At 38.8% G+C, this 17192-nt stretch overlaps 1 protein-coding gene across 6 annotated transcripts in view; it reads right to left on the bottom strand.

Moving 5' to 3' along the window:
• The window catches only part of WDFY4 (WDFY family member 4), a 145843-nt gene that overhangs the window by 99971 nt on the left and 28680 nt on the right, over positions 1–17192 (bottom strand). For all 6 annotated transcript variants that reach the window (XR_011098173.1, XM_068687824.1, XM_068687825.1 and 3 more), the window contains 9 exons: positions 16760–16950; positions 13809–14419; positions 10698–10791; positions 4796–5010; positions 3815–3927; positions 2868–3069; positions 2526–2602; positions 1586–1804; positions 1030–1214 (listed from right to left, as the gene is read on the bottom strand). Coding sequence is in view for 5 of the 6 variants with exons in the window: in XM_068687824.1 (XP_068543925.1) it covers positions 1030–1214; positions 1586–1804; positions 2526–2602; positions 2868–3069; positions 3815–3927; positions 4796–5010; positions 10698–10791; positions 13809–14419; positions 16760–16950 (1907 nt within the window). In the remaining variant the exon portion in view is untranslated. The remainder of the gene's footprint in view (positions 1–1029; positions 1215–1585; positions 1805–2525; positions 2603–2867; positions 3070–3814; positions 3928–4795; positions 5011–10697; positions 10792–13808; positions 14420–16759; positions 16951–17192) is intronic.

Below are 17192 nucleotides of genomic sequence, written 5' to 3'. Positions count from 1 at the left end.
TTCTCTTTATGTTAAACACATTTGCTGTGAATTCTTTAATCAATTGCAATGCTGAAGCCTAGTTTTATTGATGACTTTCAGTCTCATTTGAAGGAAGGCAAATTAAATTAAATTTTCATTCTTGAAATGGATATAGGTCCCAAAAGACATTTAGAAGACAGATCATTTTTCTCAAGTATGGGAAAGAGAATATTTGGAATTAAACAGGTTGCTTTTACAAGGGAAGTATAAAACACACAAGTGAGCTTTGCATATGTCGAGAATGACTTGAAATATGGGAACTGGAAGGAAGAGACCAAGGTTACAAGCTGCAATTAATAAAAGGTATCTATTTAAAAGCAAAAAAACAACCCACACCAACTAGAGCTGCAAAAAAAACAGGCTACATTTCTAACGCTGCCAGGCTCCAGCATTCAAAATCCATAAGTCAAATCTCAGTAATTATTTGAGATTAGCTTCAAAACCAGAAGCATGATGACAACATAAACTAAGGGTTCTTCTCATTTGTCCTTTAGATTCTAAATCCTTCAGGTGCATTTTGTATTGTTTTCTCATGATGTCTTGTGTAACCAGAAAAATCTTCAATTCACCATTTTTCTATGTGATAACTGTGATTCTGCTGCTATGTAGAGAGAAGATAGCAAGAAAGGTACAACTGCATTTCATTAACATAACCCTTAGTCACCCATAAACTAGGTAAACACTACTCTCAAACTGAGTGTAACTGTTGGCAATTTTGAGCGGTTATCTGCTTATTGGTGGGTGAGAGAGAACAAAGAAAAAAATAATTCAAAACATCAGTATACACTGATATACTTCTGAGCACAACTATTCATCATTTGTTTGTATTTCTGCTTCCACTCAAGCACAGTGCAGAGTGATACTTCTTTAGGAAGCAAATCACCATGCTTTGAGTCTAATGTGATTACACTGAGAAGACATGGTATGTGTACAGGGATTCCAAAGTGTAAAGCACTGACAGACAAACGCTCAGCTTTCAGACACATGTTCTATGCAAAGAGTCCTTACCTTTGCGGAGCCAAGTGTCTGATTGTTTATATATGCTGACACAATACAGCTCTTCTTTGCTTCCTTAGCAACTGTCACTGTGAGGTGATGCCACTGGCCAGCAACCAGCAGCTTGCCACAACCAAACTGGACTTGCCCTGGAAATAGGGAAGGATTTAGGACCTCACCCTCGGGTTCCATGATATCTGTAACAACAAAAACAGGGGACAGTCAACAGTACTTACTGCCACACAGAACAGGCAGGAACTAGCTGATTCCTCAAGTCCAGTCCCCACAGCTTTGCACAACCATATAACTGATGTTCAAAAGTTTTCCTAGAATGTCTATGAGTTTTATCATATATCGCAGACTACAAGATAATTCTCAATGCCTACAGCAAACTTAAAACTGAAATATGACCATGAATAACAAATGCAAAAGGAGTTCAAAAGAAAACCAAAGAGACAGAAAGCATCATTAATGTTTGAGGTATTTATAAAAAGATAAAACTTGTTAATGAAAAAAATCCAGATAATCACAGGACACAAAACTGCAGCTTGATTGAGAAAAGCCTCACCGAGTGGCTGGAATTCCACTTCCTCTGTGGAAATGACCAAGGAATGGTCCTGAGGAGAGAAGCTTATTGAAAAACAAACAAATTCTTGCTCTGTTCTTGCCATGTGCCTTACGACAGTGAGGAAACGGACTGGGTGGCTGTTGTGTACTACACCAAACTTGCTAACCAGAAACCAGCAGGAGAAAGTCAGACCACTGGAGGGAGGGAACATTCTAGTGCCTGTAGGCGGGAGACAAAAGGCAATTAGCAAAGTGGTTTCTCTATGCAGATATTAACAAACTGCTTGCTGCTTCATTTGTAGCCCAAATCATGTAAGAACCAACATTAGAATCTGAGGTTTAATTTCTCATTGTTTTTCTATATTTTACTGCTTATCTTCAATGTTATAGAGACTGCATGTTTGCACATAAGTGACCTGTAACTGACTGATGAGAAATGATTGCTAGATCTCTGTTTCACAGAGCTCATCACTTGGGTAGCAGTGAGCTAGAAACAAGTTTTATGGAATCCACAAAATTCAGGAGGCAAAAGGTACAGTATGAATAACCATTTTCCAGTATACCAAATAGAGGATTTTCATCTATAGGAGAATCCCATTTAACATTAAGTGACACAGTTTCTATTCCTTCCGTGGGAGACTACCCTAAAATCTGGTGGTTCTTACTTGTTAAGACTGTTTTCTTAGTACTTTGTGTTGCTAATGTTAATGTATCACATGATTAAGTGGCACCTGATGCTGCATTTTGGTGAAATGATTTGTAAAGCTCAGAGCTGGACTAGGACACAGACAGAAGCGTATTGAAGCACACACAGTTTAGTTGCTGTCATTTCTTACAAACAAATGCCTTTAACAGGACTGAAAACAAAACAAAAACAAACAAAAAAAAAAACACACAAACAGTACATTGAGAAAGCTCTATGTTAGTCAGAAAGTTCTTACCCATGCCAATTCCACCTGAAATAGATTGCTCTGCTCCTGGGCCCATGACAGTGGCCAAAGTAGGGATGTACAAACACCTACAAAAGCAAGGAAGTACCCATTCATCAGAAACTTAAATTCATCCCTGAATGTCACCAGTGACTTAATACTGCAGAGTCAAGGTAGCAAGGAAGAGTCTCTGCTATCAGCAATAAGGCATTGTCTCCAGGCCAGAAAAGCTGGCAACATTACTTCAAGGAAGGCAGCTATATGACACTAAGAAGGACTAAGATGAGAGCTATGTCCAGAATAAGGTCCAGAAGACTGCACAGCAACTAAGGAAGAAAGCAATAGTAGTAGTACCCATATCCTTCCATGGACATGTCAAATTCCACAAACGATGGAGCCAAAGAAGTGCTGCAGAGCTGGAAGTTTCGTGGTGATGTCATGGAGATGAGACTCATTGCAGTCTGGAGTGCCAGTGCAGACCCCTTAGACAGCCAAGGGCTGACAGGCACAACTGTCTGAAGAGCAGTTTTATTGTCCACTGCGATACCCTCTGAACCTACAAGATCAACATAGTGCAAAAACAGATCAGTGTCTGCACTACTTTTTTTTTTATTATTATAAAAAATAAAAATCACAGGTTTCACCCTTATTCAATTCATCACTGCTAAGATCTAGTGTTGCATGAGGCGTTGGCTCTTCAACTAATACACCCTCAGTAACCTGCAGAAATCCTCAGAAATACACAAAAGTATTGCACTGAAGGAATCTCAGAATGTTAGGCTAGCAAGAAAGATGAGTTTACAGAAGAGAGAGCCATATTTTCTCTCCACACCTCTTCAGGCAGCTCCAAACTTCACTTCTAGTAAAAGAGGTTCTTAAGTCCCTGGTTTTGTTTTTCTCATACACAGACTATTCCATAGTGCAATAAAGTAATGGCTACTACCAACACATGGGAGGAGATCTGAAGAATGACTGAAAATAATTCAAGGCCCAAATCTGCACCATGCTGTATCAGGTGTCCCAAGCATGAGAATGCTGTAGGTGCAAAATACTACTACAGTAATCTTTCACCTGCAAAATATGTTAGAACAGAGAATGGACTGAGATGGAAAATGGCCCATAGCAAGCAGAATGCTAGGATATCCTAGGGATTACAAAAAGCAGTTGTCTTTTTCACATTTTTAACTATTTCCAGCTATGACTGGCTTGGAGCAACTCACTTCAACCAGCAATTTCCTGCCATTACAGAGATCTGTAATCCGACCGCAGTATCAGTAATAGGCTGTTCACTGAGTGCTCACCTTCATTCAAAGCTGCTTTACATGAATTACTCTCTTCACTTTGAAGTACTTCAGTCCTGTTTGTGCTGGGCCTGGAAGGTATTGATGAAGGCCCTCCCAACCAAAGAAATTGTCTGGAAAAACAAAGCAATAAAAAAGAAAATATAATAAATACAGATACTAAGGAGTCACAGCAACCACGCAAATACAATTCAGACCCTGGGAGATGAACTTTATTATTGGAAACCAAATTTTAAAGACATCTGAAATAAAGCAGAATGAATGCTTTCCATTGCATCATCACAAATAGACATCTTGCTTTAATGTCTTCCCCTTTCAAGGCTTCTTATAGAAAAATTAAAAAAAAAAGTTTTATTTTTTCAGCAATACTTTTGTATTACTACCATTCTTCCAGGGGAAAACAAAACAAAACAAAACCTATGGATTCTTTAAAAAATGAATTCATTCCATTTTTTATTAAGATAAATCCACTGCATATCCAAACTTCATCTGCACTTCTATCTTTACTAGGTATACTTCATGCCGAGCATCTCTGAACATTAAAGGAGAAAGCACATCTTCAAAGTAGAAACAAGACCATACTTTATTTCTGTATCTGTCATTATTGATCTGAGCTAAGAGACAGTCACTTCAACTCGTCAGGAAACAGTTTCTCCATATGAATATATGGGTATATGAATATATATTTCTCCAGGGAAGAATAATCCTGAATCACCCTAGTGTTTTGCAGTTACTTAGTTACCATTCATAAATGGTTTTACAACCCTTGCAGAGATGATTCAGGAGACTACAGACTTATACCATTTTCAGTAATTCATTTAAGCATATAACCTGTGACTAACAAATCAGAAATATTAAATGAATCTTGAAACTAACAGTCTTGCTGAATAAGGGCACTACATGAAGTGTCCATTTAAACACAGACTTTACAAAAATTTGCACCACTAAGAGAAATTTGTTCCATTAAATCTAATCTGATACCTTAACACATCTGGCTCAATAGATTGTGAGGCAAGCTTCTCAAAAACTCTCGTGAGGGGCAGGTGCAGTGGATGGCTCTCATTGCGGAAGGCATCCTGACAGGAAGCTATGATAGTGCTCAGCAAGCCAGAACCACACATCACCTGGCGACTCTTCTCTGACTTCACCAGGGACTGGATATGACCAGCCACAGCACACTGGATTTCCTGAGAAAGCTGAAAGACAAGGAACTGAGGTTAGTGACCTGGAACTAAAACTGTACATTGTGATTGCATTTGTTTTTGCAGTCACTGAGTCTCTGGGTACAAAAATCTGGCCCCAAAAGATGCCTCTAAGGCAAAAGTCTCAAGTGCAACTGTATGGCTATTCTATAAAACCGTGCACCCGAATGCTCTGGGTATATCCACAGGTGAGTAACTGCTCAGCTACCCACAGCTGAGCTTTCTGGAAACACCACTACGGTAGTGAGGGATGTCATGCAAAAGAGGGAAACACCTCCAAGGGCAGGTTGTTAGGCATAATTTTCAAGACCAACACAGTTACTCAGAATGTATTTAACATGGGGAGTCATGCTGACATATTCTGCTCTTCTGCACTGTTGTAAATGCACTGTTGTTTAAACAAAACAGCATGTAGTAAAGTCCTGAAACACAAACACTTTGTCTACATGTTTTGCTGAATTGATGTTTTACTTCACTATTGCTTCTTAATGGTCTTATAAATAATTTTTAAAGAAATCAAGAAATCTTTAAGATTTCTAAGTGTTTGTTTTTTTTTGTTTTGGTTTGTTTTGGTTTTTGTTTTAGATTTTAAAGAAACCTTTAAGAATTTCTGAATTCTCACTATCTTTAGAACAATTTGTTTCCACTTAAGAAAAAAGCCCACTCTGCTGACAAGACTAGGTTGCTCTCAAAAGTAACTACGCAATTTATTTAAACAAATCTTTCAATTATTCCCCATCCTCAAGAGCCCTTTGGCTTTCTCACACTCTTCAAGGAAATATCTATACACATTTTTACAGAAAAACAGGTGGTGGCAGACACAGATTGTGACATTTGGATTCAATTTTATGACACAAAAGAGAAGCTACTTCACTGGATTCTGCACACGCTAGTTTATTAAGTGTAAAGAGCAATTCAGCTCTTTTGCACGTAGACCAAAATTTTGGAGCGCTCAAAACCAGTACAGGACAAATTCAAAGCTGAAAAACAATTTCTTTTAAAAAGTGCTCAACAACCTAAAGCATCAAGTGCAACACTTGGACAACGATAGTAGCACATCATGTGTAAGATATATTGGTTTTGTAAACACAACTACTGGTTTTGATACCTGAGGAGAGAGTTCTTCAGATAGTCTTTTCTCCTGTCTCAAACTGTTCATTTCCAGTGACATAAGTTTCAATGTGCATCTAATTACATGCAGATATCCTCCACCAGACTAAACCAACATTATTCTTCTTCTAAGGGGAGGAACTTATTTCTACTGTGTATCAAAGCCTCAGTAACTTTTTGGAACTTCAAACTATTATTTACAGTATTTTTAACTGGATGAAGGAAAGTGTCTGCATATATAAAGCCATGAGAAAAGAAAAAAGTAAAAAAAAAAAAAAAAAAAAAAAAAAAAAGAATAGTACATGTCTTGATTAAGTGAAAGTACTGGTTTACTCCAAAATAAATCCAATAAAACCATAATGGCATACAAAAAAATTGATTGTTTTCATTAGCTTAGCAGCTTTGTCAATACCACTATTGCCTTGTTTTGAATAAAATGCACTGTTTTCATGGATCTTAGTTCCAGTAAAATGAGATATCAGTGGAGCTACTAATGGTGGCCAGGAAATCAGGCTATGTATTTCTAGGTGCATGGATTGATTTTCCTAACACATACCACTTGCACCAGGTGAATCAGGATATTGAAGGTGCAATCAGAATGCAGTTGGGCTCACAGCTCTGCCTCAGATTTGAGTCTAAAGGGTAAAATGTCACCTAGCAATTTGCCTAGTCTGCTTAAGTAGTTCCCAGATTCTTGCTCCTAAGAGTCCATAGTTGGAAAACTTGGTAGTTGAATTCAATTCATTGTTACTCCTCTTCAAAGTGACCATGTGATGTGCAAGATGACTAAGAACTTTGAACCTTCAGTGTGTGTGTGTGTGTGTGTGTGGGGCGGGGGGTTAACTTCAAAAGGATTTTCAATTTTCTTAGGATTAAGAATGATACATCAATAATTGAGTGCACAATTGGAAATGACGACACTTTTCAACCTTGGAGCACCTTTCACTTGAAAAGCTATCAGCCTTTCAAATAAAATTAGAATTAAGTTCTAACAATACAGTTTTAATTTTACTAGACATCAAAAGTAGATTTTTCAAGAAGTTCAAAGTGTCTCAGGGCTTCAAATTATGCTTTTAAAATTAAAAGGTAGACAACCATGAGTTTAAAACCCATTGGCAATAAAGACATTTGGTCTACTTCCAAAAATCAGTTGTGTGTTTTTCCCTTTAAAATGTTATCAAAAATAAATCATTCCAAAATTCACCATAGTTAAAATGATCTTCAGTACAGTTAGTCAGGAATACTGGGCTGAGTTTGTATGTCTTCAATCAAAGGTATGCTACCAAGATTTTAGGATATCTTCGGAGACACTGACTGCTTTTTAAGGAGAAAGTGCATAGCAAGAGAAATGGTACAAATAAAATGGCAGGCTGTAGGACTGGAAGCACAGTAGGAAAATTGCTCAGTTACCAAGCTTCAGAAGCTGTTCTGTCAAGGAACAAGCAAATTTCTTACTGAAAGACCAAAAATAACCTTGAAAAAGAACATGTAGACAGGCTATACATTTAAAAAATAATAATAATAAAAAAGAAAGCTGTGCTGTAATCAGAATAGGCTAATAAAAGAAAAGAATCCTCAAGGGGACAATGAAGCAATGCTTGCAGAAAAGTGCTCAGGGGAAAGAGCTGACCTTCAGCTGCCAACCCTGGCTAGAGAACATGCTGCCAGGGTGTTTGTGTTCCCCTCCTCCTAGCAGGGTTCTGGTCAGTTCTCCCTTTCTCTCAAAGCCTTGGCAATGAAACCTGGAAAGGAATGAAGTTCTAGCCAAAAACTTGAGCAACTTCCCTGTGCAGCTAACTCACTGCAGTAGTTCAGTGTGGTATTAACATTTACATTAGCAGTAGTATCACTAATAGGTGTCTAAAGGCTGACAAATCTCAGTCACACAGGCTTCTACAGGCCATATCTAACAGTGTCAGAGACCTGTTAGGGTTAGAATGAATTTACATTTTTAGGAAGCGTAAATATTTGGAAAGTTTTATGTTCTTTACATCTCCAATAAGAACAACTTGCTTTGGTTAACTTTAAGACACGGAGAAAGGGATAAAAGACTTCTTTCTAATAAAGTTGCTAAGTCCTTATTGAAATGTTTCAGATTTACAACAGTGAATATGACAACAGTTCATCACAGAAGAGACGTGGATAAATAGGGGACAAATCCAGTTGTGGCAGAAAGAATATTTTTTAGCAAGAGTGTAGTGTATAAATAATTTGCATAGTGAATGATGTGATAGTGGTTTTTTGTTTTTGTTTTTTGGTCTGCATTCACAAGAACACCCAAGAAACAAGCCAGAAAGATGGTGCAGAACTGAATCATGCTTTGATTCTCTTGTACAAAGTTCTTGCCTTTCTCCTCCCAGCCTTGTGAGATCTAGGAGCTCTCCTTATCTGACACTGAAAACAGAAAATATCTGGCATAACACTTGGAAATCTTAAAGTCATGTTTCCAAAATGCTGGACAATGAGTCCAAGGGGAACTTTTAAGGTAGAATAAACTATGAGTGTTCTGAGCCAGAGTTAAAGTAGATGTTAACCTGACTGGCTTGTACTTAGCATTATCACAGGTTTTGAAAACTATCATTCACCAGTGAACAGGAAACACAAAAAGGAAAATCTGCCTTGTACATATTGTTAAACTGTACGTAGTTAGATGGGAACTGCCTTAGATGTACTCACCCTATCCATGAACATGAGCAATAACCTCTGAACACTGACTACCGACTCAAAGACTGTCTCTTGGGGGTTTTAAGGCTTTTAAGCAAGTGTTCATACCTATATGACATTCAAATCATTTTTGAACATATCTAGGAAAGTCAGCAATATGCAACCACAAATCTGTTCTCAGCTCATACTTGTCACTCTGGACAGTCAGAAAAAAATGGTTGAACTACAAGACCATCTGTTTTGCTGTCTACTACTGCTTTTTCTATACCTACATGCTCAGCGTTGCTTCAGCCCATTACTGTTTAGGTCTGACAAAGGTCACCAAGCAGCAGCAACTTTGGCAGGAAATGGATATTATTTCTGAGGGTCAGAGTAAAAGTACATTAATTTTATTGAGTTCCATTAACGTTTCTCTAAAGGCTGTGCTTTCTCATTGCCATTTCTGTGAAAACAAAAGATTTGCACGTGATTTGCACATTCTGAGGATTTTTTTTCCAGATTAATTCAAAATATATGAGCCTAAAGATCAATTATAGCTCTAAAACAAGTTGAAAGAGATGAGCTACTAACTGTTCATCACCATTGCTCCTAAAAAAGAAATATGCTATTTGACTCAGTCCTAACCTCAGAGCAAGAAACTCCTTTGGATTTTTAATTTAAAATTGAATGAAAATCTTCAGCAAGAAAGCTCTATCGAGAAAGAAATTACTCCATCTCTCCTAATTGTCACATTGCAGCACTAAAATAAAAAATAGCACTGTTTGGTACACAGGGAAATTCAAAGGGTATTTCCTTCTTTTACTAAGTCACTTAGTTCCACCTGTTGCATCAGTTCTTGCCTGGCTTGCATTTTCCAAGGAATTTGTTTCACAAGGGTTTGTGCAGTAGCACACATTACAAGGAAAGGTATTTAAGTCCAGCCTTTTGTGTCACTACCTGGTAGCATGAATGAGCTGCCCAAACTGTGAGACAAAAAGTTCCAATCATTCTCTCGCCTGCCTTTAAACAGGATTACCATGAAAATCTCATTTCCTCTATCCTTTTTGTGGCTTATTCGATGAAAAAAATCTTCAGGACGTGTTAAATTCCTACTCCAAGTCTAAGGACCCAAAGTAACAGTAGTCCCAACGTACCCAATGCAATCCTATTCAGAACATCAATACTAAACACACAATATCAACAATAATTTCTTGTTGGCTAAGAAAAAAATAAGCAAGAAATGAAGGAAAAAGATGAATGCAATTAAATGCACGACTAAAGTGCCTCAAATTTGTGCTCCAGTCCTTCAAATTTTTAAGAACACTGCCATCTACTGAGGATCTGACAGACTCTCAGACAGCTCAGCCATGAGCCAACTCAGATTCACATTCTTGAGGGCACTCTCTCTCATCCAATTAACTATTCTACTTGTTTATCAGGAATTAATTACTGTAATTATCAAAATTTCAATAGCTGCTGCCTTGAGTTGGGATATACTGGCACTTGCATTCCCATCTTCCATAACTCCAGATGAACAATCTGGTTTTATTTCAATCCCTCTGTATGTACTTTAACCATATTTGAGTACTTAAGACAAGATAACAGATGCAATGTAGGCAGTTTACTTGTTCAGAGGGGGTGTGTGTACTGGAGGCCAGACAAAGCAAAACAGAGTCTAAATTAATTGTAAGCTTATGGACTGTTAGACCTAAAGAGCCAGATTGTTCTGGTTGCTAGATCAATTGGCAATATTTTAACAATTTTCAGAACTAGTTCTGTTAATTCTTTGTCATTATTTATCTGAATTTATAACAGAAATCAAAGCCCAACTCATCCAAGTTTGCAAACAAAAGCCACACACACAAGACACAGGTAGGAAACACTGATTGTTTTGAACCAAATTCACAAGGACCCCCTCTCAGACTCACCTGAGAGTGTCCCTCTTTGTACAGCTTTGGCAGCAGCCTCACCATAACACAGACAGCACCTGGATGTACAATAACAGTGTCTCTCATTTCCCACCTGCAGGAAAAAAGATGTATAAGGCTTATAATTATCGTTAATAGCAGCAAGGAGGTTATAACTAATGTTCCAGCAGAGTACAGTATTAAACCTGCCTAGCTGTAACCAGGCTTGGCATTTGAAAATGGAGAAAATTGGAAAATGTCTCCACAAAAAGTACAGATGACCTGGAGCAGATGGGAGCCTCCTGGGAGTAATAACAATGGGATATAACCTGATCATGATCTCATCCTGCAGGTTGAAAGGAACCTGCAGGTTGAAAGATGTGCAGCAGCCTCTTTAAATAAACTTTACCTTTGAAGGTACCTGAAGTACAGAGAACAGACAACCAGAGGTCTCCCTGAGGCATCAGCCCAAAGGTACCATGTATTTTTTATTTCCAAGCAGTTTGTAACTTTGGTCAGACAGTAACTTCAGGGCTTTCAAACCAAAACAGCAAGATGAGAAGACGAGACAGCCTTGATGCAATCAGCATGCCACCCTTTCCTTCTAACACCAGAATCTACTTAAACAAGTAAAAGAAAGTTATGTATCTGTGCTTCCCCACCAGTTTTCATTTTCACCATGCATCACCTTTGCACACTCAGGCACAGGAAAGAACTGGGGAATCAAATTTACCACAGAGAAAACTTAGTTATGCCATGATGCAGGCTAGAGGTCAGATGTACTGCTAAGACAAAGGCACTTCATAGCAGTAACTCTACTCCAGGCACTGCATGTTCATCAGCATGTTCACAGAATCAGCATTTCTGGGTGCACCTCTGAACCGGAGCTGTGATGTTTCTGACAGTACACATCTATCCCAAAAATACTTCATGAAGAAAGCCCAAGCAACATGTAACATCCATAGTTAGACAGAAAAAAAAAAAAAAAAAGAAAAAAAAAAGAAAAATATGCTTTACAATCTGTATAAATCGAAAGGTGCAAGTAAAAGGGGGAGCATAAAAAAAATGTACAAGGGACTTGAAGGAGGATAAAATGCTGTAATTAACACTTGTTAGCCATGACCAAAAAAGGCTTATCTAACACACCAGAGCAGCAAGTAATGTGTAGCACACTGCCACGCAGTGACAAATAATTCTTACTGCACCCTCAAGGAATATGCTAAACAACGCTTTCAAAGCAGTTGCTCATTTGCTGCATTTTCTGTGTAATCGATCAAAATCAGATCTGGTATAAAAACCTAAGAAAACAGTGACTCCAGTGTCCCTGACCAGCATCACACTGCTCCCCTATCAGCACCAGACTCTCACTGCCTTCAAGAATACCAGATAAATATATCCTATCAGTCTTATCTCTATCCCTCTCTCTGTTTTTTCAAGAGGCCTTCATTTTCTGTCTTGTCTTAGCAGAAAAGTTGCCTCCATACACCACCTCCTCACCCTTGCAAACATCCCAGCTTCAGGGCTATCCAGTCAGCCCCGTGATACCACTCCCCTTACCCCATCACTATCACTGTGTGGATCGCAAATGCACTCTGCACTGACTGTTACTTAACAGCAAGACAAGAAAGAGGGCCTGGGGACAAAAAGAGATGCCACAAAGAACCTGAAGATCTATTAGCATAATCTGTGCAATGGCAGCTGCAGCAGCCATTCTGCTGGGGTGGGCACGAAGAGGGGCTTTCCTCCCAAAGAGAAAGCACCCTCTCTAACACAGCTTGCAGCAAGCCATCTCAAATCCCCAGCAGCAAAAGGAAAAATAGGAGGTGGTTCAAACGGTAACACAAGAGCAGGAACACAGAAGGCCATTTTTCAGACAGGAATTAAAGTGTAAATTCCCCTGTTACCCAGCAGCTTTCAGCATCATTCCCACAGGACAGTGTAAGAGGCTAGAATATTACTCAGTTAAAATGTTGATATTTCCGTGGCTGAGTCACAGGCTCTTAGAACTACCAGATCACCTCCTTTCTCCCTCTTCAGGGGATGTTAAATCCATGTCACAGGACAAAGAATCACAGGCCACCTACAGCCACCTACACTGGCTGCACTCAAGTTCCTCCTTTCAAAATGTGTAGCTCCATGCTGAAGCCTTTTTCAGGAGGAAGTGAGAGTGTGGAGTAGAGCTAGGAGGAAGCTGCATAAGGGGAACCACAGGCTTGAAGGAATGCTGGGAACTTGATTTCTTAGTTTTATTTTCAGCAAATTTACTACTGGAAAAGGATACAGATTGTATGTCATGAAAATTGACAGCTTGCTAGAATACATTCTGCTGTTTGCATACACTGATGACTGAGGAATAGTCTAAAGCAAGGGCTGAAGAAATCTCCCAGTCGTAAGCACTGCACTCAACCTTTTTAGCTGTAACTTCAACTAGAAACATTTTTGAGAAAAAGACTGGGAGATCCAAGATAAAGCTGCAGACACAGGAAGGGGCAGATCTCACAAATTATGAAATGTAAATAACTTAGCACTGATTCACAGATGACAGCTACATTGATCTCTGGTGTAGTCTTTCCTTCCTGCCATACTCCACTATATCTGGCATGCAGCATGACTGTTCCTTTCCCAGCTTTCTCTATTTAAGCTGCACAACTAGATGAGCCAGCGAGTGCACGTGTGGGTACACACACATCCAGGAGCATCTAAAATAACTTAAAAGCTTTTATTTTTCATGTATCAGGTGACTGGAAACAGCTTCTCACACTGTTTAAAAAAAGTCAAAATTGAGTGGAGAATGTTCAAGTAGAGACTAATTATTAGTTGCAAACCCCAACAACCCTCCTTAGAACCCAATGCTGCTCACACATTGCACATGCCAGAACCTTCAGCTCTAACTGTGCAACTCTCAGGCTTCTGTGTCCCACTGCTCCACTAAATATACACGCTGTAATGTTTACCACCATTTACCTTTCAAAATGACGTGATTTCTGCTATCTGAAGGCCTGGCATTTGGGACTGTATGACTGATTTGTTTGGTCTAGGGAAATTTTGCCACACCCTGCCTCAGTTTACTACCATATAAAATGCAGATACCAGTCTTACTACTATATTTCCTGTAGTAAAATCAGGACTTACTTCTCCTCAGGATTTTCCCATAACCTGTATGCTGAGGCAGGTAATTTGTTGACTAATCTTTTGAAAGTAACAGGATGTTCTTCTTGAGCTTCAGGTCCCTCCTGATCATCTCTCGATGGCTCACCCATCTCTGGCTTTATCTCCTTAAAGTAGCTCTCCAGATGGAGAGTTCCTTTAACCATATGATCAAGAAAATTCAAAATCCATATGCAGTTCTTCAGCCATGCTGGGAAAGGTTCTGAGGAGCAGAAAGCTGCATCCAAGAATTCTGCAAACGTCCTTTTCTTCTCAAGGCTCAGAGGGATTTGCCATTCTTTTTGCGTCCAGAAACAACCAAGTGACCCAAGATCCTCTGCCATCTTTTCAAAGAGGCTGTTCCTCTGAAAGAAGTCACTGTTAACAGGGTCCAGGTGCAGGGCTGCTGTTATCCCCTGAAGTGTGTAGAAAACAAGCTCCATTATGCGATTCTGTCCAACTGCTGCCCATAGCCCAGATGGAGGGTCCTGCAAGGCACCTTCCATGTCTGAGAGAAGAGACAGGAGTCCATTGAATCCGCTGCAAGTTCTGAAAGCTGAATGACTTTTGGGACTCTCCAATATTCTCAGGAGTGACTATAAACATTGTGAAGAAAGGAAACAAAAGAAACACTTAAAAGAAAGGGCAAAAAATAAGAATATTTTTAAATTGCAATTTTTTTGCAAAATTCTTTCACTGAAATTTCAGTCAGAATAGAAAAAAAAATGTTGGTCAAAGGTAAGGTCACCACCGCACATCTTTTCTCCACCCCCCTTCTCCCATGTACCCACAGAGTCAAACATCCTAGATTTATACACACCCTCAGGAGAAAACCCACAGTCAGTCTGACAGGTGAGAAATGGTGTTAACAGGAATAAAGTAAAGAAAAAAATCCTGCATTACATAGCTTAGCTAGTTTGGTCAGAGATACTGTTTCAGACCTTTGGCTAATCTCTTCTCAGACACTTTCAAGAAAGCTTAAGATGAAAAAAAAAAAAGTGACAAAGCATAGCCCAAAGAATACAGCAAGTAGTAGGCTCTCCTCTTTAAGAAAAGCAACAATTCCCATTCTCAGTAGGGTTATTTTTATAGTTTGCACAACACTTTAGAAGAAAAACAACCATGAAGAGTCAAATCCAAAGACAACAATTGTTCTTAGGTTTCTCTAACTTACGTGGGCTTAAAGCAGGCTGTAAGTGAATGCCACTTGATAATATTACACAGGTATAAAACCTAACCTATTCCACTTGTAAATTTGAAATAGTACGGGCTTGCCATTGCAAAACAAATCTAGCAAAGATGTTAAGAATTATAACAGTGGAAGTAAAGTCAGTTGGGAAAAGAAAAAAAAAAAAAAAGAGATTGTGAGGAAGCAGTCTAGTGTATTTGAATGCAATCCATCCCAGGTTCAGGGGATGATCAACAATCTGTTTTGTAAAGATGATGCTCTTTCAGGCACTGGTGGCCTTCCAAATTTGAATCTGTATCTTTCCACACTGCTGAAGAGGAACAGTTCTAACAAGTGAATCTCCCAGTAACAGGATCTAGGACCGTGAGAAAAGGTTGCCAGAACTAGAAGGGGAAGAGAAACGCCTTTACTGCCATTCAATTTTGTATGATAATGCATCAAACCAGGCAGAGACTTCTGAACAGGGAGTAAATTTAATAACTCAAGAGTTGAAGTTATCAGGATGGCTTTAACACATTTCAGAGAAGGTCAACAGTAACCACATTTCCTCCAGCGCTAACTCAGTTAGAATTTAATCGCCTATGAGTTAGTATTCCTCTGTCTTGAATCTATAAAACTGATGTCTGCTGGAAACCCCCTAACTCAGTTAACGTTAACAGAATTTATTTCACATTCCATTATTTGTTATTCCTCATAATTGTCCACGTGCCACCCTGGAATACGGCAGTGCTAATTACATTTGGGCTCAGGCTTTAACAGCTAAATATATATTAGCAAATCAATCTGAATTTGTGTATAACACAATCACAGTCCCAATGGATGCAGATAATAAATTCATTTGCTTACATTATGTTTTAATACAGTTATCATTTGTCAGAATTAGACACCAAAGCTGCATTTATTTTCATATTAGTTTGGACACTGCACTCAACTTCTCTACAAACATTGTTAAACTTTACTGTTTCAAATCAAAGCTATAAAAAGTGACAAAATTTAAAGTAACATGGTTATTTTATCACAAAAAGAGCTGCTATATTGTGCTAAAAGATGAATTCTGTTCACACCTGGTAGAGAAGGCAGAATGAAACTTTAAATTAATTCTTACAACACTGCTGCTTTTCAGTTTGATGCTTATGACCTAAACCAGAATAAAGCACACTGATTCTTTCCCCTGCTTCAGTTGCCTATGGATCAGACTCTCCATAAATATCCATAAGAATCCCCCTTACCATGAACTCACCTCTGTTTTTCCCCTAACACTGGTGTATGTAAGAGATTACCAAATTCAGGACAGCAAAGCTACAACCTCAGGAACATAGAATCAAGCTATTCCATCTCATGCCTACCCTGCCCCCCCTCCAATCTTACTCTTTTACGTCTTCCCACATCCTCCCTCCACGTCTCCATTTTTATTCACATTTGTTTGCCCTTTCTCTGTCACATTACATATAACTGCACATACAACCGTGCCTTAATATTTGCCACCTCCATTTCTCTGTCATGTGTTACTGTTTAAGTTCATGGTATTTCAGTCTGGTACTAAAGGAAGGTGCTGACCACACAGATGGCCCCCACTAAAAGTCAAAGCACTTGATCTACCAGAATCAAAAACTGGTCCGTAGTTCCTTCCTCTTCAGTACTTATCTTCCTGGAAAAACACAGTGCTGGGGAAAGATCTAGAGCAATTTGCCACAAGCCAAGCAGTTTCCAAGAAAACAACAACCAACTTGGAATCCATGTTAATTACCTTCAGCAGATCTAGTTTCAGATTTAGTTCCCCTTGAGTAGAAGAACAGAGGGCTCCAATAACAATGCTCATATATTCTTCATAGTTGATGACTGATAGCTGCTCCAAGATGCTAAGAGTAGCACTCCTGTAGCACTCATCATCCAAAAATATCTTTATGTATGGCACCATTCCATAGTCCTTTAAAACAACTGGGGAAAAATACAGTATCATTTGTTACTTAAAGTATCTTGTTTGTAGTTTTTAGAAGCAGGTTTTCAGTGTTGGTGTATAGTGCCAAATTTCTACAAATACAGCGTGAGAGGCAAGAAAGAAAAGATTGTTAAGCTAATGGACACAAACTGAAGAGGACGAGAGGGGATAAAATCACAGGATGATCACAGTCTCTAAGCATCAGAGATGATAGTTTCCCAATTCGATAATGCATGAAAAA

The sequence above is a fragment of the Anas acuta genome, chromosome 7 (genome assembly GCF_963932015.1).
Source record: "Anas acuta chromosome 7, bAnaAcu1.1, whole genome shotgun sequence".
Classification (NCBI taxonomy): domain Eukaryota; kingdom Metazoa; phylum Chordata; class Aves; order Anseriformes; family Anatidae; genus Anas; species Anas acuta.
The sequence above is the reverse complement of the archived record's forward strand: the minus strand, read 5'-3'. Positions and strand labels throughout refer to the sequence as shown.